Source organism: Paramormyrops kingsleyae, chromosome 9, assembly GCF_048594095.1.
Source record: "Paramormyrops kingsleyae isolate MSU_618 chromosome 9, PKINGS_0.4, whole genome shotgun sequence".
Taxonomy (NCBI): domain Eukaryota; kingdom Metazoa; phylum Chordata; class Actinopteri; order Osteoglossiformes; family Mormyridae; genus Paramormyrops; species Paramormyrops kingsleyae.
This window is the reverse complement of record NC_132805.1, coordinates 37,297,903-37,323,618: the sequence shown is the minus strand read 5'-3', so window position 1 is coordinate 37,323,618 and position 25,716 is coordinate 37,297,903. Positions and strand designations below refer to the sequence as shown.

The 25,716-nt window shown below is 42.6% G+C and overlaps 2 protein-coding genes across 6 annotated transcripts in view; one reads left to right on the top strand and one right to left on the bottom strand.

Moving 5' to 3' along the window:
• The window catches only part of LOC111851150 (protein FAM83H-like), a 24,460-nt gene extending 13,403 nt beyond the window's left edge, over positions 1-11,057 (bottom strand). Inside the window, exons 1-2 of one of the 2 annotated variants that reach the window (XM_023825784.2) lie at positions 10,861-11,057; positions 9,564-9,642 (exon numbers count right to left, since the gene is read on the bottom strand). The gene's annotated coding sequence lies outside the window, so the exon portion shown is untranslated. The remainder of the gene's footprint in view (positions 1-9,563; positions 9,643-10,860) is intronic. The other variant, XM_023825783.2, reaches the window with a different exon arrangement.
• Positions 11,058-12,304: 1,247 nt separating this feature from the next.
• On the top strand, positions 12,305-25,338 carry LOC111851116 (uncharacterized). 4 transcript variants are annotated; one of them, XM_072716978.1, is made up of 6 exons: positions 12,305-12,386; positions 21,021-21,092; positions 21,950-22,232; positions 22,491-22,636; positions 23,707-23,989; positions 25,017-25,338. In XM_072716978.1, exons 2-6 carry the CDS (start codon positions 21,026-21,028, stop codon positions 25,168-25,170), a joined length of 933 nt encoding a protein of 310 aa, XP_072573079.1. In that variant the 5' UTR covers positions 12,305-12,386; positions 21,021-21,025; the 3' UTR covers positions 25,171-25,338. The 4 variants fall into 4 exon arrangements, with proteins under 4 accessions (XP_072573079.1, XP_072573076.1, XP_072573075.1 ...); XM_072716975.1 differs by lacking the exon at positions 12,305-12,386 and adding an exon at positions 18,528-19,668 and having other exon boundaries at positions 25,017-25,337; XM_072716974.1 differs by lacking the exon at positions 12,305-12,386 and adding an exon at positions 20,214-20,294 and having other exon boundaries at positions 25,017-25,337.
• The last annotated feature ends 378 nt before the right edge of the window (positions 25,339-25,716 follow it).

Sequence of the window (25,716 nt, the reverse complement as noted above, 5' to 3'; positions counted from 1 at the left end):
ACGATTCCCATATGTGAAGATTATCACTGATAAAACAAAGCTTAGGGTAGCTAGCTTGCAGAATACGATACACGTGTTAATCAGCACATATTATTTTTTGTGAATGTATTGTATGTTTTGAGTGATATTGAACAAAGTACATATTGTGATATTTGAAGTTTTTGAGATATTTCGTAGTTGAAAATTACGTTCTATTTGTTATCTATTAATGAGTGATGCCTCTACATTACTAATTATGCATGTATGAGACTCCAATGGACTGGCATCCATTAGCCTGAGCTTCCCAGAACGGGCTCCAGCTTCACCGTGACCCTGTACTGGATTCATTATGGAAAATGGATGGACGTGTAACAGAGGTGACTGCTGGGCTTCAGTTATATTTACGGTTCATGAAAATCAGTCAGATCATCCCTGAAATCACCACTATCTTAACTTTCCATTTGTTTAGGTGTACAAATGTTCCTCCACTGTATATCTGATACTTAAAAATAAATCATCTGAAAGATTATTGTAGTTTTGTAACACCGTCATTTCAATGCTTAGAAATCATATTAATTCTACATGACTCACAGAGTTTATGAATTCATACTTGGCATTGCAGACCAAAGGAAGTCATGCTTATTGCCTACAGGTCAGACAGGTACCATAGGAATCTCACCCAGAGCAGCGCTATGCACTCTTAGTTTTGCCAAAACAGTTCTCCTCCCTCGACATCAAACACCCCCTATTGAGGTGGATGTGTTTGTGAAGATGAAAGGTCAGTCACCACCAGCAGTACTGTGGCATTTAAATCACTTTCTGTATCCAAAAAATCGAGGCAATTCCACCCCCTGACTGACAGTGCCATCCAAATAATAACAGATATCATTATTAATTTTAATCATTCATCTTGCTAACCATTTTCCACAAATGCATATTAGCACAAGGTTACAATAATACTTTCAACCAAGTAGGTCCTTATTCTTTGCTTATTGGACTGATTTTAATCAAATGTTTTGACTAGGTGTGTCGACTGTTTGCGTTTTGTCTGTTTTATGCCTAAGGCCACTATTAAAGATCTAATGTCAAGTTGTTATGTTACACCAGGACTAAATGAGCTTCTTCAGCAACATCAAGCCCGTCTTTCCCAAGTAATAACAAAGAAAGTAAATACAACTGTGGTTATCAAAATGCTGAGCCTTTGGGCTTCTACTGAGTCAACATTAGTTTGACTTCACAAAGGCTTCATGCCACAATGTTGACACAGGTTTCGAAGGTCAGCCTTTCTATTCATTTAAGATTGTTCTACTATGACACTGCAGGACCACAGCAGAGCATTTGGTGTTAGTCACGCAGTGTTAAAATATGAACTGCAGCTAACAGAGCATGTGAGGTCAAATGTGATTTCATCTCCTTCACCTGAGCTGCACGCCTGGTTTGAATGATCTCATGCACCTTCTGAATGCTTCTTCAAATGACCAGCAGGCACAGTGACAGAGCATCATCAGAAATACCACAGGGCTGAAAAGACATAACATTGGCTGCCTATGATGAGTACAAAGATCCAGTGTAGCTGCCTATGATGAGTACAAAGATCCAGTGTAGCTGCCTATGATGAGTACAAAGATCCAGTGTAGCTGCCTATGATGAGTACAAAGATCCAGTGAGTACAAAAAAATCCACTGGGAGGTTACAGGGATCTGGTCCAAGTTATTCAGGTATCAAAAAAAGTCGAGTTGAAAAGAGACAGCGAACACCACCCACACTCACATTATCTGTTTTTGAAGGAGAGACTCTGAGCCACATTTAAATGCCTAAAGCCCAGTTCATACTTCAATGCTTGTTGCATGTGCTTTTGTCCGCTTCCGGTCTGGGGACGGTCGTCCACGCGGCAGCTTCTGCTCATACAGTGGATGCAGATGCGTACTACAATGATATTCCTCCAGACCAGCAGGGGGCAAATGACGTCTCCTAGGTCTGAATGAAGCTTACGCAAAAGTAGGATGAGATACGGTTTATAACCGCAAATCTCAGGTCTTCTCAGGGTTTTAAAACAATTAAAACATAACTTTCTTTTGTCAAACTACTTAATTGATGTTTGCTTTGTCTCACAAAAAGTTTGCACAGTAAATATGTTTATTATTTACCTCTGCCCAATCACATTTCTCACTGAAAGTATTATTAGTATTTATACTTATTAGTCCATTTATTTCTACCTTTTGTACTTTAAACGGCCACAATACAGATATTACTAATAACGTGAAACTATTTCAAAAAATACTTTCTCATCCTGACCTCTTAGGGGCTCCACAGTAATACATCATTAATCGTGAAGAAATATACAGCTCTGGAAAAAATTAAGAGACCACAGCAACATTTTTAGTTTCACTCATTTCTCAATTAATGAGTGTGCATTTGTGTAAAATATACATTTTTTGTAAACTCCAACCTGGATCTTCTCTGTTTCTCATTAATGAAGGGCTTCTTTCTTGCTTTATGGCAGGGTTTCTCAACCCGGTCCTCGGGGACCACCAGACGGTCCATGTTTTTGCTCTCTCCCAATTCCCTGCCAATTGGGAGAGAGCAAAAACGTGGACCGTCTGGTGGTCCCCGAGGACTGGGTTGAGAAACCTTGCTTTATGGGACTTCAGTCCTGCTTCTAGGAGCCTGTTACGAAATTGTCCTAGCAGTGCACTTCACACCACTTAATGTTTCCCGTTCTTTTGAAGGTCCTCCTCCGATTCATGAGGTACTGTTGGACAAGTTGACAGTCATCTCTGGCATTAGAAAGTCTATTCTGCCCGGCTGGTTTTCTGTCATTCCCACTGTCTCCTGCTTCACCTTGTTCTTGTGTACTGCCATCTTTGACATTTTGAGCCTGAAAGCAGCCTGCTGCTCAGCATAGCCTTATGTCAGCAGAACCAGGATTAAACCAGGATTAAACAATGCAGACTTTTTTTAAAAATGGAGTGGTCTCTTAATTTTTTCCAGAGCTGTAGAAGAGGTTTCCAGAGCTATTGACATTTATTGTTTTGAGCTGAACAAATTGAATGGTCAAAGTTTACATATATGCCACCTACTGGATATACTAAGTCAATTATTCTGCACATGCACAGTCGATATTCTGATGACAATATTTACGTCATGTGCCCTCATTTGCAACTTCAAAGCAAAATATATGTTTTTTTGTTTGCGTCTACAGGAAATCCTTCAGCGTAAAACAGCACGGCCTTTGTCATTGTTAGCTTAGCATGCTAGTTGATGGCCTTTCCAAAGCACAGAAAGGTTTTACACCAGATCCACTGTCACTGTTAGCTTAGCGTACTAGTTGATGGCCTTGATGAAGCACACACAGGTTTAATACCAAGTCCTTTGTCCTCATCAGCTTAGTGTGCTGATTGATGACTTTACTTAAATACATAGTGTTTTAATACCAGGTCCTTTGTCCATGTTATCTAAGCGTGCTGGTTGATAGCATTGCCAAAGCATAGACAAATTTAATACCGGGTCCATTGTCCTTGTTAGCTTAGCGTGCTGGTTCATAGCATTGCCAAAGCATAGACGAATTTAATACCGGGTCCTTTGTCCTTGTTAGCTTAGCGTGCTGGTTCATAGCATTGCCAAAGCATAGACAAATTTAATACCGGATCCTTTGTCCTTGTTAGCTTAGCGTGCTCGTTCATAGCATTGCCAAAGCATAGACAAATTTAATACTGGGTCCATTGTCCTTGTTAGCTTAGCGTGCTTGTTCATAGCATTGCCAAAGCATAAACGAGTTTAATACCAGGTCCTTTGTCCTTGTTAGCTCAGCATGGTGGTTGATGGCCTTGCTAAAACACGGACAGCTTTAATAACAGGTCCCTTGTCCTTCTTAGCTTGGCGTGCTTCCTGGGGACCTTCCTTACACACAGAAAGCCTACACCAAACAAAGAGCCATGACCCATGAAAGCTGTATGGTGTAATAGAGAAACACACAATCCACAGGTTTTTGAACTCATGTCACATTGTTCTCCTTTTATGCCTATTACTCCCGAGGCACCATTCTGGAAAAGGTCACTCGAACAACGAATCTGTAATAAGACGCTGACACATCTGTTCCTGACCAGGTTTTTTCCAGAGCAGGTGCTCGCTGAAGACATTTCCCTCGGCTCAAGGAGCAAACAAAACATCAATGTCAGACTAAAAGAACCAATATGACAGAACATCACAGGAGACATTTTCAGATTTCAGACCTTTACATGATCACATTTCCTGCTATCCTGCCATTTCTCCATTTAAAGAACCCTTCTTTTGGTTATAAAATCCAGATTCTGAAAAAGCTGAGCACTTTGTCAGTAAACAGGCCACTGAAATACCCATAACCTAAATCCAACTAGAGATCCACCAGGTCCACTCTTTTGGATCAGAGCCCTTTAAAGATGTTTTCTGTAAATCTGAGTACACGTCAAGCTGAAGGAAAAACAACTAGACCCAACCAAGGTCAAAAAACAGCCGGCTCCCTTCGATTATGTAAACTTCAGCTAGAACACACAGGCACCACTAGGGGTGACGCTTGACATACGGCCCAATAAGAGAACTGCTTCATCAACTAGCATTGACGCATGACATACGACCCAATCAGAGAACTGCTTCATCGACTAGCTTTGACGCTTGACATACGGCCCAATCAGAGAACTGCTTCATCGACTAGCTTTGACGCTTGACATAAGGCCCAATCAGAGAACTGCTTCATCGACTAGCTTTGACGTTTGACATACGGCCCAATCAGAGAACTGCTTCATCGACTAGCTTTGACGTTTGACATACGGCCCAATCAGAGAACTGCTTCATCGACTAGCTTTGACGTTTGACATACGGCCCAATCAGAGAACTGCTTCATCGACTAGCTTTGACGCTTGACATACGGCCCAATCAGAGAACTGCTTCATCGACTAGCTTTGACGCTTGACATACGGCCCAATCAGAGAACTGCTTCATCGACTAGCTTTGACGTTTGACATACGGCCCAATCAGAGAACTGCTTCATCGACTATCTTTGACGTTTGACATACGGCCCAATCAGAGAACTGCTTCATCGACTATCTTTGACGTTTGACATACGGCCCAATCAGAGAACTGCTTCATCGACTATCTTTGACGTTTGACATACGGCCCAATCAGAGAACTGCTTCATCGACTAGCTTTGACGTTTGACATACGCCCAATCAGAGAACTGCTTCATCGCCTTGCTTTGACATTTGACATACGGCCCAATCAGAGAACTGCTTCATCGACTAGCTTTGACGCCGATTCAACATGTTACAATCGGCCAAAACAAAACCAATGGGGACTGACAGTACATTTGTAGATCAGCACGAAAAAAAATTCACCACACAAACTAACATGGAACAGCTTTACATAAATGAAAACCCAGTGAGGGCTGCATATTGTCTCTACAGAAAGTCATAGCAAAGGTGACATTTCAGTGCCCCTTAGCCTTGCGTAGTACTGTACTATACAAGATACTTTATTCTTCACATACATGGTTACACCAGTACAACATGTAGTGAAATGCACCCTGAACGACCTTTAGACTGTGCAATCAAATCAAAACAATGATCACCATTCACTCTAAATTTTAGAAGACTTGAGAAGTTTTCCAAGTTTTACAGAGAACACATTCCATGATAAAGTAGGACATGCCCTGGGATAAACAGCTAAAAACAGCTAGATGGACCAAAATTTTGCTTGGCTAATACATTTCATGTTGTAATCTGTTCCTTCCCTGAGGCAAAAAGCATCCATTTTATGATGTAATCCATTCCTGCCCAGAAATAGAGACCAACCACTTTATAGTCTAATCTAAGATAACGGCACATGCTGAATACAGAATGCAAAAGATATGGTCTGCGTTTATGTTTCACGTTATTTTTGGAGAGGTGAGAAGGGTTGGTAATGGACTAATATAAGTATTTAAAAGTAGAAAATATCCTTTCAGAATTTGGAGCATGAATGAATTTGGATTTGTGGCCTGGTTGTGCTGGGAAAGCCTGTGTTTAGGGTTTCTCCCAGGAAACATCTCCGTTAATGGAGTTAGAGTGGTTACTGCAAAACAATGACCAAAAGGCAGCAAACATAATAACGGCTGTAAGCCATAACATGCTTTAAGTGCTTCATGTACATCTTAGGAAACAAAAGGTGACCATATTAACGTGATACTGTACAAACGTGTCAGACTTTAAATGGCAAAAAGTACCACCACACCACAAACATATTCTTACTTTGTTTATCCACGGTATCTCCTCTTCTAAAAGATGTTTTGGTTGCTGATCTGTCCCTTTCTTCACCGCCACTTCAGTGCTTATCGCTTCCATAATTTACCAAAACAGGGGCATGTGGTGCACTTCGCTAGCTAAATTTAATAAACATGAGGAAACGCTGAATTTATAGAGATTACTAACTTTTGGGCATCACATTACGCCTCTCATTAATATTCTAGGTGTACTACTAATATGCGTACCGAATTATGGGTGCAAGTAAATGTTCATGTAGGACCAAAAAGCCAGGGTCTGGACAAATGTTTATACCCGTCATCCAAAGCCCTGCTGATTATGTGCATGTGCCATATAATCACGATTATATCACCATGTGATATCATATAATCACGATTAGATCACCATGTGATATTGTGCAGCCCTATATTTAACATAAATTAATAAATAAATCTCTGGCACAAATAAATAAATTGTATTTATTTGTTTATTTATTTTGTTTATTTATTTATATTCCATGGGTTTTTGAGATTTATAAGTCTTTATGCTAAAGACCTGAACCCCAGCAAAACAAAATACAATGGATCAGACATTGGCTAATGATTGCCAGAGATTTCCAACCCTTTTCAATTGCAGACAATAAGGGACTCAGAAACTACAAACACACTCTTAATCCAATGTATTGCATGTTATTCTAAGCGGGAAAGCACTCTCTTAAACAATCATTCCACAACTCTATGATGACGCATGTGCAGGCTTCACTGACAGAAAGGGTTCAAAAAGCTTCAGTAGTTTGCCTGACAGCATACAGACAGCACGCACCCTGCAGCTAGGCAGATTAGCCTCCTACAGACAGCACGCACAATACAGCTGCAGCTAGGCAGGTTAGCATCCTACAGACAGCACGCACAATACAGCTGCAGCTAGGCAGGTTAGCATCCTACAGACAGCACGCACAATACAGCTGCAGCTAGGCAGGTTAGCATCCTACAGACAGCACGCACCCTGCAGCTAGGCAGATTAGCCTCCTACAGACAGCACGCACCCTGCAGCTAGGCAGATTAGCCTCCTACAGACAGCACGCACAATACAGCTGCAGCTAGGCAGGTTAGCATCCTACAGACAGCATGCACCATACAGCTGCAGCTAGGCAGATTAGCCTCCTACAGACAGCACGCACAATACAGCTGCAGCTAGGCAGGTTAGCATCCTACAGACAGCACGCACCATACAGCTGCAGCTAGGCAGATTAGCCTCCTACAGAGAGCACGCACAATACAGCTGCAGCTAGGCAGATTAGCCTCCTACAGACAGCACGCACAATACAGCTGCAGCTAGGCAGGTTAGCATCCTACAGACAGCACGCACCCTGCAGCTGCAACTAGGCAGGTTAGCATCCTACAGACAGCACACACCATACAGCTGCAGCTAGGCAGGTTAGCATCCTACAGACAGCACGCACCATACAGCTGCAGCTAGGCAGGTTAGCATCCTACAGACAGCACGCACCCTGCAGCTGCAGCTAGGCAGGTTAGCATCCTACAGACAGCACACACCATACAGCTGCGGCTAGGCAGGTTAGCATCCAACAGACAGCACGCACCATACAGCTGCAGCTAGGCAGGTTAGCATCCTACAGACAGCACACACCATACAGCTGCGGCTAGGCAGGTTAGCATCCTACAGACAGCACGCACCATGCAGCTGCAGCTAGGCAGGTTAGCATCCTACAGACAGCACACACCATACAGCTGCAGCTAGGCAGGTTAGCATCCTACAGACAGCACGCACCCTGCAGCTGCAGCTAGGCAGGTTAGCATCCTACAGACAGCACGCACCCTGCAGCTGCAGCTAGGCAGGTTAGCATCCTACAGACAGCACACACCATACCGCTGCAGCTAGGCAGGTTAGCATCCTACAGACAGCACGCACAATACAGCTGCAGCTAGGCAGGTTAGCATCCTACAGACAGCACACACCCTGCAGCTGCAGCTAGGCAGGTTAGCATCCTACAGACAGCACGCACCATACCGCTGCAGCTAGGCAGGTTAGCATCCTACGGACAGCACGCACAATACAGCTGCAGCTAGGCAGGTTAGCATCCTACAGACAGCACGCACCCTGCAGCTGCAACTAGGCAGGTTAGCATCCTACAGAAGGCGATTAGAAGCTAAAGGTTGTATAATATACATTTTCAATCCATACATTCTAGATCTAATACCAACCTGATCATGCTACATGTTGTATCTCTAGGTTAATTAAGAACTAAATGGTGCTCTGGGAAAGTCATATGTAAAGAAAAAAAAACATACACAAAAAATGCACACTACCAAAGGCAACACTGCTAGACAATGCTAGGCTACCTGTCTACAGACGCATCGTACCACAGCTATGCAAAAATCTGACCATTTTGCATTTGTAGGAGGAATCAGGCTTTCTGCATGACAATGATTTTAGGGCTAATACATTTTATCCCTGGCTGAGGAAACTCCAGTCCAGTGTCCAATACCTTTGAAAAAGAGAACCTGGTGCTGATGTTTCAGGTGCCTAAACAGATTGGTCGTATTGCCAACTGCTGTACGAATCGCACCTTTGCAAAGTTTGCAAATTACAGTAGACTGGTCCGATGGTATATAAAGTTTATTTACAAGTTAGTTAACTGCTAAAAAAAGAAATATCAAGTTATTACTTCAATGTCTTGCCATTAAGTTGAGATCCACTGAGACAGATACGGTAGTTGACAATGAAGTGAGATATATACAGCGCTGAGATAAAATTTTCACATCACTCTGTTTTACCTGTAGTACTGATGCAGCCCCCAAACACGCAGAAACTGTGTGACACACGCTTGTCTGTTTGTTCTGTCACCATAATAGTGTTAAGCAGTGCACACGTTGTACCTGGGCATTCACTGGAAGCTCAGCTTAGCTGCACTCATGCCAAGTCGACTCCTCAACAGCATGCATGTTTGCAATCTGCTAAGCATTTGCTAAATAAATGTAAACGTAGAGTTGTATCGCGATTCTTACTACACCTCTGATATGTGTAGCATGGATACAATTGCAACTGGGTAAAATAAAGTATCGGCATATCGCCCAGCACTAATTGAGACAAAAAAGTAACGTTGGTGAATTACTTGCTCATATCATATAAACGGCTATACTTAGACCAATTGAGTAATTGCTGGTCAGCGTCGATCAGGGAGAAAATCTGGCTTTTCTGTTAACTAGCCAATCGATTAGTACATCCTTTATATATAAAATGCTCATCAGATAACGACACTTGTTGATGTTAGTCTATGTAAGCATCCATTACAAATCAAATTAAGCTTACAATCATCGCAGAGATGTGCATCACTAGGATACTGATGGTGGAGCGGATGATCTGGCCAAGGCCTCCTCAGACAGTCAAGCTGTCGAGGAGTGCCTAAGGTTTCGCTGTTACACAAGGTGGCATCAAACAAAAAAGAAGTTTGTCTCACATAAATGAGGACATTGAATAATTTCAATTCCAAAAAACCATAAATGAGGTATTTGGATTTTTGGCCTGGTTGTGCTGGGAAAGCCTGTGTTTAGGGTTAGAGTGGTTACTGCAAAACAATGAATAAAGGCAGAGAACATAATAACGGATGTAAGCCATAACATGCTTTAAGTGCTTTATGTACATCTTAGGAAACAAAAGGTGACCATATTAACGTGATACTGTCTATCTGAGCATGGGAACATAAGTAACTGGCAAAGGATGAAAAAATCTAATGTAAGTGCGCTGTTACTCACAGGCATTTAATCAATTTTGTTGCCAGTAAAACGAGCTTCATTCTTACATGTAATGCGCTGCAATGAAATCTAATTCCAACACAATGATACACAAACAAACGATCAGCTATTAAAAGACAAATGTACACAGCGACGGTTTTCAAATCTATACTTATTAGTTTCATTTGCGTTTTTAAAAGACCTGGTTGGGGCAATTGCTGTTCTTCTGATGGTCCGTATTGCTACAGGCCGATATACCTGGCGATCACTCACAGGTGCGGCTTCAGAGGCGTGGATCTGCGCTCGGCGATTCCCCGACGCCCACAGGGGGTCTGCCCAGCGGCAGTAACGTTAGCTCGCTGTTTGACTTGCTAAAACAACGCCTGCTTTACTCAGGCAAACCCAGAAAATCGCACTGAACATTTTTACTTTAATCGCACCCAGTTTTCGGGCCCGTAACTTCATTTTGGCTGCGTAAGTTACAAAGGTTACTAAGTTAGCCAACTGTGCGGCCAGTCAACGCGCGGACCGCGTATCGAAACGTCACATTTTGCGTTTTACCTTCCATTAACACTTCCCTTCTCCTGCTAACTTGATCGGAGTTTTCTGTGAGTTTAAGTCAGCGCTCCACGGGCGTTTTACTTCTCGCCCGCGCTGTACAGGCTGTTCGCTTCCTGAACTCATTTCCTCGTTTCTAAAATCAGGGATAAGTTCAAAATCCAAGGAAAAAGCTTCAGTGCGGCCATCCGATACCGTAAGCTTTGAATATAACCGGACCCCACCCAAAAATATAATCTTCGGGCCCGGCAATGAAGTTCGGGCAGGTATGTTTAAGTTTTCACGATGTCGGACAGTGTTATTGTTGGATTTCTTACCGTTGGTTTTCCTGTATATTCCCCCTTCCGATCTGCCCGGCTCCTTTCCCTCTCTGGTCGCGGTGCGGTATTGTCACCAAGCGACGGTCCATCCGAGCTCGCAGGCGTCGCAGCGATTTTCGCCGAGCGTAGTCCTGTCTGAGATCAGGGGAGGGGAGGGGAAGGGCCGCCGCGGCACGCCGCCAGCCCCGCTGCATTCCAGCTGCCGGCTCCTCCCATGCCATCCCCGCCGTCGGTGAGACATGAAACATCCGCCGATTTAGCGCAACGAAAAACTACAACGCCCCTTTTGCCGTATTAAAGACTAAAACACTGTACTATATCCTTATTAGACATGGAAGTCATGATTCTCCTCAGGGTGTGCAATATAAAAGTTTTGTTCAGAACCGTTCGTATTTTTCGCTCCGGGGGACCTTAGGATATTTTTTGTCTAGAGAGTAGTCCCTGTATTTATTAATAAAACATCTAATAGAATAGGGTTACAAATGTTTTCAATTATTCAACGGTGTAACTTGTCTATATTTATACATAATTAAAAGAACTATTTTTTGTCATATATTGTTTTGTTGGATTGTGTGCCATACTGACTTGGCATGATCATTGTCACTGAACGATGAATCGTGTTGAACGAAACGAACGAATCAGTGCCGAGACTACGATCATTTCTTTCACTCCAAAAGAATGAATAATCCATAAACGACATAAGTCTGTTTCTTACCAATAAAGGAAAATTCAAAAAAATGTTGTACTCAAAGAATTAATGCTTCACTGGCAGGTTGAACAGAGAAGCTTCTGCAGCTCCTGCTACTATATACTGTATTGTTTTTCTTACATAATACAATAGTGCACTGTGTACAGTTGGATATTAATGGGTGATAATTCAAGCACCTTTGGGGTTTGAAAATTTTCAGTCTTGTTTTGAAGATTTGAAAGATTTGAAAGACTTAAAGGGCAGTTACCAGACTACACCACTGTAACACTACGTCCTGAGTGTACCTATGGATCAGTCTGAATGGCGGAGTAAGTGTGTGATCCTTGGGGTCCATTGACCTCCTTTGTTTGTTTGCATCTGTTAACCCTGGAATGGAAAGAGCTTTGATTGGCTGCAGAACATTCTACTATCGAGCTCCATGGCTATGGAATAGTCCAAAAATGTATAGCATTCCGGTGCACACTCTATCATTAGTCTAAAACCTGTTTAGCTTACAGGGACACTAGCTCTGGGGTATAGTCTTAGGTGGAGAGCTGGGTGGGGATCTGTGTCATCACCTTTGGATGAACTGTACTGTCAGCACTGTCACTCTTGCTTCTCACGTGGCCTGATTTGTTATTGGAATGCTGGTTTTCAGGGATTCCTCACACCTGTATTGCCACTTAACCTCTCTCTCCTAGTCACATTGTCTTAGCTAAGCCTGCTGGAGCCTCTTAGCTGCTAACCCTAACCCTAACCCTAACCCTGCTGCTGTCGGCCTCAGCTACCTCATCTGCCCATCTGCCTGCCTACCGGGAGCCTGGTTTCTCTCAAGGTATCTTTCTCTCTCTGAGGGAGTTTTTTTTCCTTGCTGTCTTTAACAGACACTCCATGACTTTAACAGAGCAGTCTGGAGTAAGGGTATGGCACCATGCAGCATTTGACTGAAACTCCAGTCTCTGGCGTGTAAATTTGCAGTAAAGGAGTGTGAATGCGCGCGTGTGTGTGTGTGTGTGTGTGTGTGTGGGGGGGGGGTCATTACATCTGTACTATATTTTAGGAGTGGCAGTAATGCATGTTAGCTCTGATCCACATTCTTCAGGAGACTTTCTTGCTTCACCGATGTGCCAACAGAGAACCAACCCTGACTTTCTTTCTTCCTGCTGTTGCCAAGTTGCCGAAATCCAGCATTTACTTCATGGAGCACTTGGTCTGCTAGAATTCACCTGAGTTCCCCACCCTCTTGAATAACGGCTCGCTACCTGCAGGGACATGAACTTGCCTATTGATCTGGCTGCTGATTCCAGTGCTTGTGTAGTTAATTCCTCTCTCATTCTGCTGGGTGTTCCTGACAGATGAGTAGCCTCTTTATGCCGGCGGGACTTGGCAGCCTGCCCCCAATAGGCTTCTACACGTCAACTGCCATCCGTCAACTACCTCCTTCCAGCCACTAGCCAAGTTAACATGCAGATATCCTGTACTGGTTTGGTATACTGGTGTGTTCTTTTGGATCCCCCTGGGTTTCTAGTCTCACTTTAGCTTTTCTCCCGCCTCCGTTCTGGCAGAGAGCACAGAAACATCAGCATCCAAACCACAAGGTTCAGAGACAGGTTCTACCTGTAAACCATAAGCCTACAAAACAGTTGTAGAAACTGCAGGTTCCCAGTGTGCTCTGTCATCACCTCTCAGTTATGCAGTTTCTACTTGTGATACATTTTTGTGTAATTTTTGTGTTCAGCTGCTGTGCCAATTGTCTGGTGCTGCTACTTACTGTTCTTTAAATTACTACCTACAAGAAGCATCTGATTGTACTTAATATACAGACCAAAATTAAAGCTCAACATTAAACCTGAACTATTCATGAACACTAGTGAGAAAGGATAGCATCAAAGATGGACACAGATCCAGGGTGGGGACTCAAGCCAATTCCAAGTGTATGACATCTGACTTTTGATCTCTGATCTTTCTTCCTTTAAACCCTGAGGCCACTAGTCTGCACTGTTCTACAAAAATGGCAAACTGCTCTATAATGCAGTGGTAGGTCTCCATGGAGATCAGTTAGAATAGGGCTGCACCATTAATCCTTTTAGAACATCGATCTCGATTCATACCCCTATGTGATCTCGTTCTGACACGACACGGATTCTATCATGTTTGCATTAGTGGGGAGATCCTGTGCATCAAACCCAGCGCTCCCTTTATTCCATGAGCTGTATCAACATATGACAGGATTGTGTTACACTGTGAGACATGTAGAGGGGGTAGAAAAACAGGTGTTATAATAAAAAGCTGATGATGTCTAAGTTTGTTTAGCATTTCTCACTGGGGCACAGGTTAACAGAATGATATAATGTCGTTTTTATATTATTTTGTAAGATTGATCTGCGGTCCAGATTTAATGATGGATTATAAATATGTGACAGGTCAGTACTTTGAGAGCTCTTATGAGTGGTGAATAAGCCAATGAAATCTCGCTATGGAAAGTGGCTGCTCGTCCAATGAGATTATCTCCATTCATTTAGCTGCTGTGTCTTTAGCTCTAGGTGCTGCAAGCTTTGTGTATTGATTAAGTTTGATTGTTAAGATCTCCACACTGGACTGATTTAGATATGTTATGAATATTATTCATTAGCAATATAATAGCCAATATATTGCACATCCACTATCGGTCCCGGCTGATGTGGCTCCCTAGGCGAGCATTACCGCCCCCCCCCCCCCCCCCCCCATCAAAGGCAAAATGAAAGTGGCTGGTGAATTGGTGCCCCCTCAGAAGTTGGCGCTCTAGGCGGCCGCCTATGTCGCGTATAGGAGTGAAGAGCCCTGCGCATTTCTCTACATTGTGTCTATTCCATCTTCATGAAGACAATATGTAATGTCAAATAATAAAAAAGAGAAATTAATTGCTCAAGAGTCGTGAGATAAAACCACAGTCTCGATTCTGAGTGAAAAAAATTGTGATTCAAATTTCACCCAGAATCATGCAGCCTTATCAGTAAAGCCCTGAAATTATGGGGTGCGCAGCTCACGGCCATGCACACAGTCATGCTCAGTCTTGTGAGGTTACCTGCACAGTCCAGTTTCACCTGTCTAACGACAAGTTAGAGCCGGGTTTGTGTGAAATGCAAGTGAAACATGTGTGTGCTTTAACCACAAAATGCAGTTTCCCTGTTAACCTTTTTATAAAAATTAGTGCCACAGAAACATTCTCATGCTGTGATGCAGGGCTTTCCAGTGCAGAACTTTCCAGTACAGAACTTTCCAGTGAGCTGGCAGTGACTGATACATGTGTAGTTGCCATTTTAGACCTTTTCTGGTTAAATGTAAATTTTCTTTATGTTTAGCATGTATGTTTTGAGTAGCAGCACAGTAGTTCAGTGCAGCAGATTGCCGCCTTACACCCCAAGTGGCTCGGAGTTTGAATCCCACTTCTAGTTCCGTTATTTGAAATGTTCATGTTCTCCATGTGCTTGTGTGGCTTTCCTTCCCCTCCAACACATGGCACCCATCCGGAGTAGCTACTCTGAATCGCCCATTGTGTGCCCTGTCATGGACTGGCATTCTATCCCCTGGCTTGTGCTTTATCTTTCATGTTCTCCAGGTTCTCTGTAACTCACTTCTGTCAGGGTTTGCAGCTGGGCCCTCAGTTAGTATTACACGGAACACTGGGGGTTTCCAGGGGGAGTTGGGTAATTTTCATAAACTGAAGCATATATTTTCAAGCCATGTCTTTGTTATGACTTTTGTGTGCATCATTTGATTGCACATTTAGAAATGGACTTAAAGACCTCAAACGGAAAGTGTTTGGGTTCTGATGATTGAGATGGTCACTCACTAAAGTGTGAAGGCACAACCACTACAAAGACCTCAAACGGAAAGTGTTTGGGTTCTGCCGATTGAGATGGTCACTCACTAAAGTGTGAAGGCACACCCAGCTCAACAATTCCTTGCAAAACACTGCATGTCATGTTCCCTGGCTGGAGACTGTTGTGCTAGAACAAGCCTCTTCAGGCAGAATTTACTTCTGACTTCACTTGGCGGAGGCTCATTCTGGGCACTTCCTCCTGTTCCCCCCCCCCTGATTCACCACTACCCGATAAAACAATGTTACTTGATTAGATTCAAGGGTACCTGTGAACAGTAGAAGCATATATACCTCACCCCATCTTGGCTTATGTTTTAATTTTTAAATTGTCACCTTTTCACACCAAGCTGCATGCCAGGAATGTTTTCCTTTGTTAAAGCTAAGAAAGTTGTGGTGTAAAAGCAATGCAAACCCATATCACCATAGCAACTCCATGTTAGTAAACAAACAGCAGACTGCTATCTCATTCATGCGGATACAGGAAAAGTGGCTAACAATCATTTCCAGTAACTGCATTATATATTACGTTTGTGTTTGTGAATTATCTTATGCAACATTTTTGCTACAGCAAAATAATAAAACTAACATTAATTAAACAATAAAGTGTTATTCGGAATGTCAAGATATCATTATATATTGTAAAATACCTTCATCGGGTACAAAGAACCATTTTGAGTTGTCATTACAGTAAGTTGTGCTTCTGGTTTTAGATTAAGGTGCATTGTTTCATCATATCATGAATTGGGCTGCTGTCTCAAGCATGTTGTTTTAACAATTGGAGCTACAGTATAAGGCAATCGAAGTGAGATATACTCTGTTAGCAAGCTAGTTAGATATCTACTTGATAACATTAATGCTGAGTAGGAATTTTCGGCTGTTGCTTGGTGATTATGCAAATAAAGGTTAATATGGAAATGTTTTTGTGAAGCAGTTTGTTTACCTGTTACTGTGGATCTTCCTGAATAACAGCTAACATTAAAACTATTGTTCACATTTTTTAAGAGTGAACTGGAGTTTGTTAATGTACTGCCTTGCTCCTATATTGAAGTTACATTAGCTATTAACAGTATAAAAGATGCTTTTCAAAATTAAGCTGCATCACAATATTGACGACTTGGGTAAAAGAGGCCATTGTGTCGTCTGCTCAGTGACCAGCCAGAACAAAACCAGGATCCAAGCAGGTAGGAATAAAAATAGCCATTATTATGATGTTTTATCAGTGCTGACTTCCGCGTCCTGATTTACGACGCTGTCATCTGCACTGCTGCCCTTGTGCGCGATCAGCTCAATCCGCCAGGCAGACAGCTCTATGGTGAGTCACAGTGCAAGGTAATGTCTGTAATTATGAGTGTAATAGTGATGATAATTTAAAACAGGTTAAAATAGGTACCAGTAAAGCGAAGCTTTTTTGCTGACAAAGCTCATTATTTTGGCACAACTACACACAAACATGGTGCATGAAACTGTGTGTGTGTGTGGATAGGCTGTGAAAAGACAGCTTGGGGGGTGACCTTCACCTCCTGACTGACCCCATCTCTGTCTGCTTGGGACATTAGGTGCTCCTCAACTCACACTGATATGTACATAAATGACTCCCATTCTCATTATATTTAAGATGGCAGAATTACATGTTTGTTTGACAGTGGGACCTGATGAAAGGATGATCCCAGTGCGGGTTATAAATATGAAGTACATTATTCAAACAGAACTCAAAGCTACATGAAACAAAAGGGACCATGAGGGGTCAAAAACTAAGGCAGGTAGGTTAGGCAAACATGGGCTACAAGGAATTATTTATGAGGAGAAGCAAAGAGAACACGAGCAAAAAACATCTACTACAAGCACACAAACTCAGGCAGGGACCACACAGAATGACTAATTAAAGAACAGAGCAAAGGCAGGGACACAGGTAACTAGGACTCAACAAAACAGGTGCGGGCCATTGACAATAAAGTAAATGCTAGGGCTCGGACTAAAACAGGTCAGGTGGGGATCTTGAAGGACTTAAGCCCTAGGAATGGGGTGGCTAGCGACACCTGCTGGCCAAGGAGGGAAATGACAGACACGACAGGGCAGAGACCAATCCTGACATTTTCCTCCTCATCTCCTCATAGGTCCGTTCCATATTGCTCATTCTGTGTATTCACAAAGGAGCAGGTAAAATGAATATTAGTAAAACAATGCTCTGAAGCATGTTTCACTTTGAATTGGATTCATACACATTTCCATAAATGTATCCAGTGAAATCGGTCAGTGAGTCTCACAGTACATATTCAAATAGAAATGCTGGTAGATAAGCACCTGATTTAAAAGGAAACATGCATCTTGCAAACATGAAAATAAATTGCTGACATATGGGATTTCAACAGTGGCAAAATTTGATGAGTCAAAACACAAGATGGAGAAGCGCAGAGTAAATACCAAAGGGTACGATGTTTGTTGTGATAACATCTTCATGAGGATAGTTCAGAAAGGTCAGTCAGTCAAGTGTGATGAAGAGTCACATCATTGCTTTGGTCCAGTAGATAATGATCAGATTTCAGTGAGATTCTGCTTTTACAGCACAGAGCAGTTAGACGCCATGTACATACTGTAGATGAATGGCACATGGATGAAATTGGCTCCTTCTCTGCTCCAATGTCAGACAACCGTCAGGGAACAAACCGATGTGTCAGGTTTGATGTCAAGTTTGGTTTAACTGAGATACAGGCAACAGCCACAGATCTGACAAATAATCAAGTTCAGTCAATCAGGCTTAACGTTCTGACAGAATGAGGTGATATTTACTTTGGATTAAATAGATGCATAGGAATGTGACCTAATTATATTAATTTTAGGACACTTTGTGTCATGACGGCAGGGTGAAGCACGAGCCAGAATGCAGGCCAATGCTGAGAAACCCCAGGATCGGGGCATTTATTGAGCAGTTCAGGCACGAACAAAGCCAGGGAAAGAAAGGAGGTTGTGGGGCCTTCAGCACAATGTGAATTTTGCTCATGCAAAAGAGGAAGCAGTACGAAGTATATACTGTATAAAGCAGCTCATCAACACAATGATCTTCATAGGCTCATACATGTGACGCCCCTTATTAACAATGCTGTGTTAAGCGGACACTGGAGTGATGTTCCCGCAAAGGAAAGCTATATGAGTGAGCTTAAGTTATCACAGTATTCATTTAGCATGATACTGTGAAGGAACCGTCATTTTTTTATGAATCAGGCCAATAGGCTTTTACTCCAAAAACCCAGTAAAACACATTTAGATTTTTACAGAAAAAAATAATTTACTCAAACATTGGCTTGCAAAGATCAGGAAGGGAGCTGTGCCTTAAAGTACGTTTGCTAAATCCAGTAATTATTGCATTATAAATCATACTTTACGGTCCCTATAACAGCCCTCTGCTATAAACAGCCACCTGTCATAATGAATGGCCATTCTGCAGAGCTCTCCCATTGTACAAACATAGACTCCCAAATATCCAAACATGAAATTATACAAGAACTACATTGATCAAGGACCACGTGACACCATAGACACACGAGAGGATGTTCTCAGCAGTCAGCTGACATCCTGGTTGAGTGTCACCGGTCTGCCAAGGTCATGTTCCTCAGTAGCTCAGCATTTGGGTTTCTCAGGGTTCTGTCTTGAGTCCAGTGCTCTTCTTACACATGCTGCTTCTTGGGATTCTAATTCCATGACTGCTATGCTAAATATGGCAGATACACTATATGGACAAAAGTATTGGCATAGTCATTGAATTCAGGTGTTTCATTCAGATTCATTGCCGCAGGTGCATAAAATCAAGCACCTTGATGCACGTCAGATTTACAAACATTTCTGAGGGAATGGGTCATTCTGAAGAGCTCAGTGAATTCAAGCATGGTACTGTCATAGGATGCCACCTTTGCAATAAGTCAGTTTGTGGAATTTCTTCCCTGCTAGATATTCCATGGTCTGCTGTAAGTTGGATTATTGCAAAGTGGAAGCGTTTAGGAACAACAGAAACTCAGCCATGAAGGGGCAGACCAGATAAAGTACAGAGTGGGGTCACCAAGTGCTGAGGTGCATAGTGTGTAAAAGTCATCAAAGCTCTGTTGGCTGAATAGCAGCAGAGTTTCAAACTTACTCTGTCATTAACTCCAGCAGAAAAAATGTGCACCAGGAGCTTCATGGAATGGGCTTCCATGGCCGAGCAGCTGCATGCAAGCCTCACATCACCAAGCACAATGCCAAGCATCGGATGGAGTGTGGTAAAGTATGACATCCCAATACTCTGGAGCGATGTTATGTGGAGGAATCACACTTCTCTGTCTTGCAGTCTGATGGACTATCCTGGGTTTCAGGAGATCGTTACCTGCCTATCTGTCAAAATGATGGATGACTTTCAGATTTTTTTGCTTCCTCCCAGCTCCGAACCCTGTACCGAGTATTCTGTGATTTTGATTGGCTGGGAGCTGGGAAGGAGTAAAAATGTGGATCTTATGCGGGTCCCCAAGAGCTGGGTTGAGAAACGCTGCCCTAAAGTTTTGATTTCTTTGAGAGCCAGTGTTTCAGTTTGACTTGCCGGAAGTTTCCTGTTTCTGCTAATAATGACTTTGGTTTGAACCCTGAAATTGTGGGTCTCTGTCCAGCTCATGTTATCTCCTCCATCCCACATATGCTGAAAGCAAACAAAGCAAGAGTCAAATCATAGAGTAAAGCAATCTTTTAATTATCCTAGCTTACATATTCTGTTGACTTTTTGGGCGAGTAATTTAGTGACAGTTGGGTGGCATGGATAATATGTTCAGTTTTATATCTGTGTCAATAATGAGGCCTATATAAAGGATATTCAGTGCATCTCCACTACTGACAGTCTACTTAAGGACAAAAAAATTCTCGGTGCGTATCCAGCAGATATTTCAGGGGGTATTTATGTCTTTACTAGAATTACAATTTTTAAAATTCATGATGCTGATCTTGTTAAATATTGTAACTGTGTTGCATTTATTTCAGGAACGGTGTGATATTCAGTTGAATGGGTTATAATTTTTAATATGTATTATATGTCAAAAAGTGTCAGCATACTCTTTGGGTGCATTTATGTAGCTTATAATTCACTCTTTAACTCCAGTCTTTAATTCCAGTTACAAATGAACCAAATTAACTGTAACTCCACCAGTGACAGGAGGAGCAGCAGATCACACTGGACCTGGGTGCTCTGAAGGGGCTACAGCACCTCCTCTTGTCTGTTTCGTCAAAGAAAAACATAGTTCTGTGATATTTATCTCACAGTAGCTCGGAGGCGACTTTATCATTATTTCTCCAAAAAGTTTCCAGTTGATAGCTGTTGATAGCTACTGATTTATATTATATATGTATTTATGTGTAGCATCATAGGCCCAAGGAAAATGGCGTTTCAATGCACTATGTGCTTGAACATGAATGTGCTGACGATAAAGAACTCTTGAGTCTTAAATATTGAAATATTACAAAAGAACTTGAGTAAAGTCTATTGGTTGTTTGGACTTTCCGCAGCACCCTGCGCTCTAAGCGTCGTCCTGTGCCCATGATCACGTCAGCAGATGCCAGTCACGCCCTTACTCCTCTCTGTCCTCCTTCCTCTAGACTCCATGACCATGAGGGTCCTGGTCGGATCTCTGTTGCTGTGGAGCACCTTCACTCTTGGTGGAACCACAGGTGAGCTTGGTGTTTGTCTGAGACAAGCTGTCGTTCAGGAAGCTGTGTTACCTGGCTTTCCTCAGTGCAGTACAGAGTCATTTACTAAACTTTTTCTGCAGAGACCAGATTTATTTACCTTACTTGTTTCAATACAGTTCATATTCATTAACCTGGCTTTGAATAAATGAAAACAATCGATGTGCATTGACCGATATAAAATGCATTTAGACTCTTCTATGACTTTTTAGCAGAACCTTAGATGTGTTTTACACATCTTACACATTTTGAAATTGTAAAATTATTTTGTTTCCAACCAGCTCAATTCTAAACTTGTTGAATTATTTTGTGTCTGACCGGCACAACAGCTAACCCCCGACTCTCCTGATTGGCCATTCCGGCCCTGGTGGGTGGGAGTGGTGATCATTGTATGTCAGTTTTTTTGTTAATTTTTTAAATAAATAAAATAATATAAGGAATTACTCTTTAACATAGAGCTTTTGAAAATAAAACTTTTTTCGCCGTAGTCTATTTTATTGATGGAATCATTGAATTATCACTGTTGGTCGTCTGGGCAAATGAGTATTAATAAAGCATTCAGGTGTAATTGAGCTTATACTTAATCGAAGTTGTAGAAAAGTTGGAGATAACTATTGAAATGATGTGTCAGTTACCAGATAAAGACGATATTTATAAACATGACATTTTCTATGGCATTACAACTTCCCTGTTTATATCTTAAAAGTGCTTTAACATATAAGAACATAGTTCCCTCTGCAAACCTGCTTGACACCTTAGGAACCTTGAGTCCGTTCTGCAATGACGGAGCCCTGAACATCAGCAATCTATTGAGTGTTTAATTCTGTGTGATTCTGCAGAAAAGAACGTGGCTCTGTGGGGAACAGCAATTCAGTCGTCTGACTGGACCAACAACAATCTTGCTGCAAAGGCCATCGATGGAGTTCGCAATACAGTGTTCAGCCAGAATTCCTGTTCCTGCACTAAAGCAGAAACTAATCCTTGGTGGAGAGTAAACCTGCGGGTGGAGTACATAGTCACGTCTGTCACGATCACCAACAGGGGGGAGTATCACACAAGGATCAATGGAGCTGAGATCCGCGTCGGAAACTCTCTGGAGAACAACGGCAACAGCAATCCCAGGTACTAATATACAAATCAACATTATTATTGGGACGGTGCCATCATCACTCCCGTACAGTGTCCTTTTCTCATGCATAAATTTCAGACTTGCCCATATTTGAATGTGAATATTCTAAGCCCTTCTATAGGTTTGACTTTTTCAGTGATTGGACCGAGGTCAGTTCTTTAACACCCTCCAGGATACAGTATTCCATTTTAAAATGCAATCAATCAAACACTTAGTCACTTAAATATTGAGTATTTTTTTCCCTCATTCAGGTGTGCTGTCATCTCCACCATTCCACCTGGCAGCTCCAGCACCTTCTACTGCCACGGCATGAAAGGACGATATGTCAACGTGTTCATCCCAAGATACGAGTACCTGACGCTGTGTGAGGTGGAGGTGCATGCAAGCCCTGTGATTGGTTAGTGTTCATCCCGAGATACGAGTACCTGACGCTGTGTGAGGTGGAGGTGCATGCAAGCCCTGTGATTGGTTAGTGTCCATCCCGAGATATGAGTACCTGACGCTGTGTGAGGTGGAGGTGCATGCAAGCCCTGTGATTGGTTAGTGTTCATCCCGAGATACGAGTACCTGACGCTGTGTGAGGTGGAGGTGCATGCAAGCCCTGTGATTGGTTAGTGTCCATCCCGAGATATGAATACCTGACGCTGTGTGAGGTGGAGGTGCATGCAAGCCCTGTGATTGGTTAGTGTCCATCCCGAGATACGAGTACCTGACGCTGTGTGAGGTGGAGGTGCATGCAAGCCCTGTGATTGGTTAGTGTTCATCCCGAGATACGAGTACCTGACGCTGTGTGAGGTGGAGGTGCATGCAAGCCCTGTGATTGGTTAGTGTCCATCCCGAGATATGAATACCTGACGCTGTGTGAGGTGGAGGTGCATGCAAGCCCTGTGATTGGTTAGTGTCCATCCCGAGATATGAGTACCTGACGCTGTGTGAGGTGGAGGTGCATGCAAGCCCTGTGATTGGTTAGTGTCCATCCCGAGATATGAGTACCTGACGCTGTGTGAGGTGGAGGTGCATGCAAGCCCTGTGATTGGTTAGTGTCCATCCCGAGATATGAGTACCTGACGCTGTGTGAGGTGGAGGTGCATGCAAGCCCTGTGATTGGTTAGTGTCCATCCCGAGATATGAATACCTGACGCTGTGTGAGGTGGAGGTGCATGCAAGCCCTGTGATTGGTTAGTGTTCATCCCGAGATATGAGTACCTGACGCTGTGTGAGGTGGAGGTGCATGCAAGCCCTGTGATTGGTTAGTGTCCATCCCGAGATATGAGTACCTGACGCTGTGTGAGGTGGAGGTGCATGCAAGCCCTGTGATTGGTTAGTGTTCATCGCACACAACTAGTCGGTGCGGTTACTGTACAACTTGCAAATATATCAAATTCATGTTGATAGCGGTTTTTAAGGTACAAGATAAATGGGTTTTCATGAACTGTATTTTCTCTTTCTCTGCTTTCTTTCCTGAAGAAAATGTGGCCTTGAGGGGCAGAGCGACCCAGTCATCCCAGTTCAGCTTTGAAGGTGCTGCAGACAAAGCCATTGATGGAAACCGCCATGCAGTCTACCCTGATGGGTCCTGCTCCCACACCAAGCCTCAGACTGACCCTTGGTGGAGGGTGGATCTCCTGGATGTGTACAGAGTGACCTCAGTCAATATCACCAACAGACAAGACGCACATACAGACAGGATCAAAGGAGCTGAGATTAGAATTGGAAACTCCCTGGAAAACAATGGCAGGAGCAACCCACTGTAAGTCCGTCCAAAAACGTTTGTGCTGATCTACAGCCCACTGTTATATAGCATAAAACACCCAGCAACCTGGATGGAAAATGGGTACAGCTGCTTTTCAGGGTTCCATTAACAAATCAAACTGAAACAGTTACAGTCAGTACAATATGTATTAAGTTCTAGATTCTCCAAGACTGTGTTTCACTAGATACATAAGTATAAAAAGATAATAGAGGGTGCAAACATTAAACAGGCAATAATCATGAGCTGTAAAGTGACAGGTGATAATGCAAAGTGTGAAATAAATAAGTCAACATTTACTGTACAGTGGGAGTACAGATGGGAGATAGACTGCACATGTTGAGCAGGCTGTAGTGGAACGGTGGTTGGCACTCGATCCTAGACACTATCCTGATTAGGGATCTGAATTGCCTGGAAAAGTCTTCCTCAGCCCTTCTGTGCTGGCATTCAGGCAGCGGTAGTGTGTCTCTGATCTCAGCACTGAGAAGAGGCCATTGTTGGGGTGGCTGGGATTCTTAGTAATCTTTCTTGCCCTGAATCTACATCGCTTGATGTAGATGTTCTGGATGTTGGGGAGAGCATGTGACCATGCTTATGAGGAGAGGTTAGCTGAGCTGAATCTGTTCAGCCTCGCGCAAAGGAGACTAAGGGGGGACATGATCCAGGTCTATAAGATCCTAACAGGTCTGGATGCTGTTCAGCCAAATGCCTACTTCAGTATTAGTTTAAATACTAGAACTCATGGCCATAAGTAGAAATTAGTGGGAGAACATTTTAAAACAAATTTGAGAAAGCACTTCTTTACACAGCGTGTAGTTAGAGTATGGAATAGTCTTCCTGCTAGTGTAGCGGATCAGGATGCAGAGAGCTGATTAAGTAAATAAAGAGGTTCCTGAAGCTGCTTCCATCCTCTCCATTGATGCAATATTGATTCTCAATTCAGTTCCTCATGTATATAATACTGTTGTTGTCTTGCACTTTAGTGTTTGTAATAGAAAAAGGTTCATGGTTCTGTTTCCTGTTCCAGGTGTGCTACTATTTCATCGGTCCCTCCTGGAAACACCTACACCTTTAAATGTCCTGACATAGAGGGACGTTATGTTACCGTCATCATACCAGGAGATAAGAAGGTCCTGACCCTGTGTGAGGTGGAGGTGATTGCATACCCCACTATTGTCTAAAGTACAGATACGTGCCACTGTGGGTGAGATGGTTTGGGAGCTCTGCAAGGTCACTTGCATCATCAGGAACCCAGATTATGACCCTACATACTGTCTAACCACCATGCTAATTATTTTTACAAAGATTTTGCAATGGAATTGAACAAATCTTTCAAATTAAAATGAAAGCTTCTTGACAGCTGCCTCGTGTTTAATGAGAAATGTAATTATTTGGATTTAGCCTAGTTTTTCAGTCATGATCACAAAATTATGTTAAATCTTTGATTGCATTTTCAATTGATACTTTCATCTTAAATTTTAAAAGAAATTATGAAATTGTATACACATAGGGGACCGTGAAATACTGAAAACACCACATGATAATACATTAAATAATGTTTACAGCTACACATGTGAGTAAAATTTGACAACCAGCACTTTCTAAGCAACATAAAAAAACTAACAGTGTTCTAATGTGGCTCAGAACTGCAGCAGGTGCATCGCTCACAAAAACTGCGAAACTATTTATCTTGTCAAGGACAAACAGCCTCATGACAGCATGTATCA

What these genes read in the sequence shown, in the direction of transcription:
- LOC111851116 (XM_072716978.1), top strand. Translation starts at nt 21,026, where the DNA reads ATGACCATGAGGGTCCTGGTCGGATCTCTGTTGCTGTGGAGCACCTTC. An exon ending in CACTCTTGGTGGAACCACAG is followed by an intron (nt 21,093 to 21,949) that starts GTGAGCTTGGTG and finishes GTGATTCTGCAG; the next exon opens with AAAAGAACGTGGCTCTGTGG. An exon ending in AACGGCAACAGCAATCCCAG is followed by an intron (nt 22,233 to 22,490) that starts GTACTAATATAC and finishes TCCCTCATTCAG; the next exon opens with GTGTGCTGTCATCTCCACCA.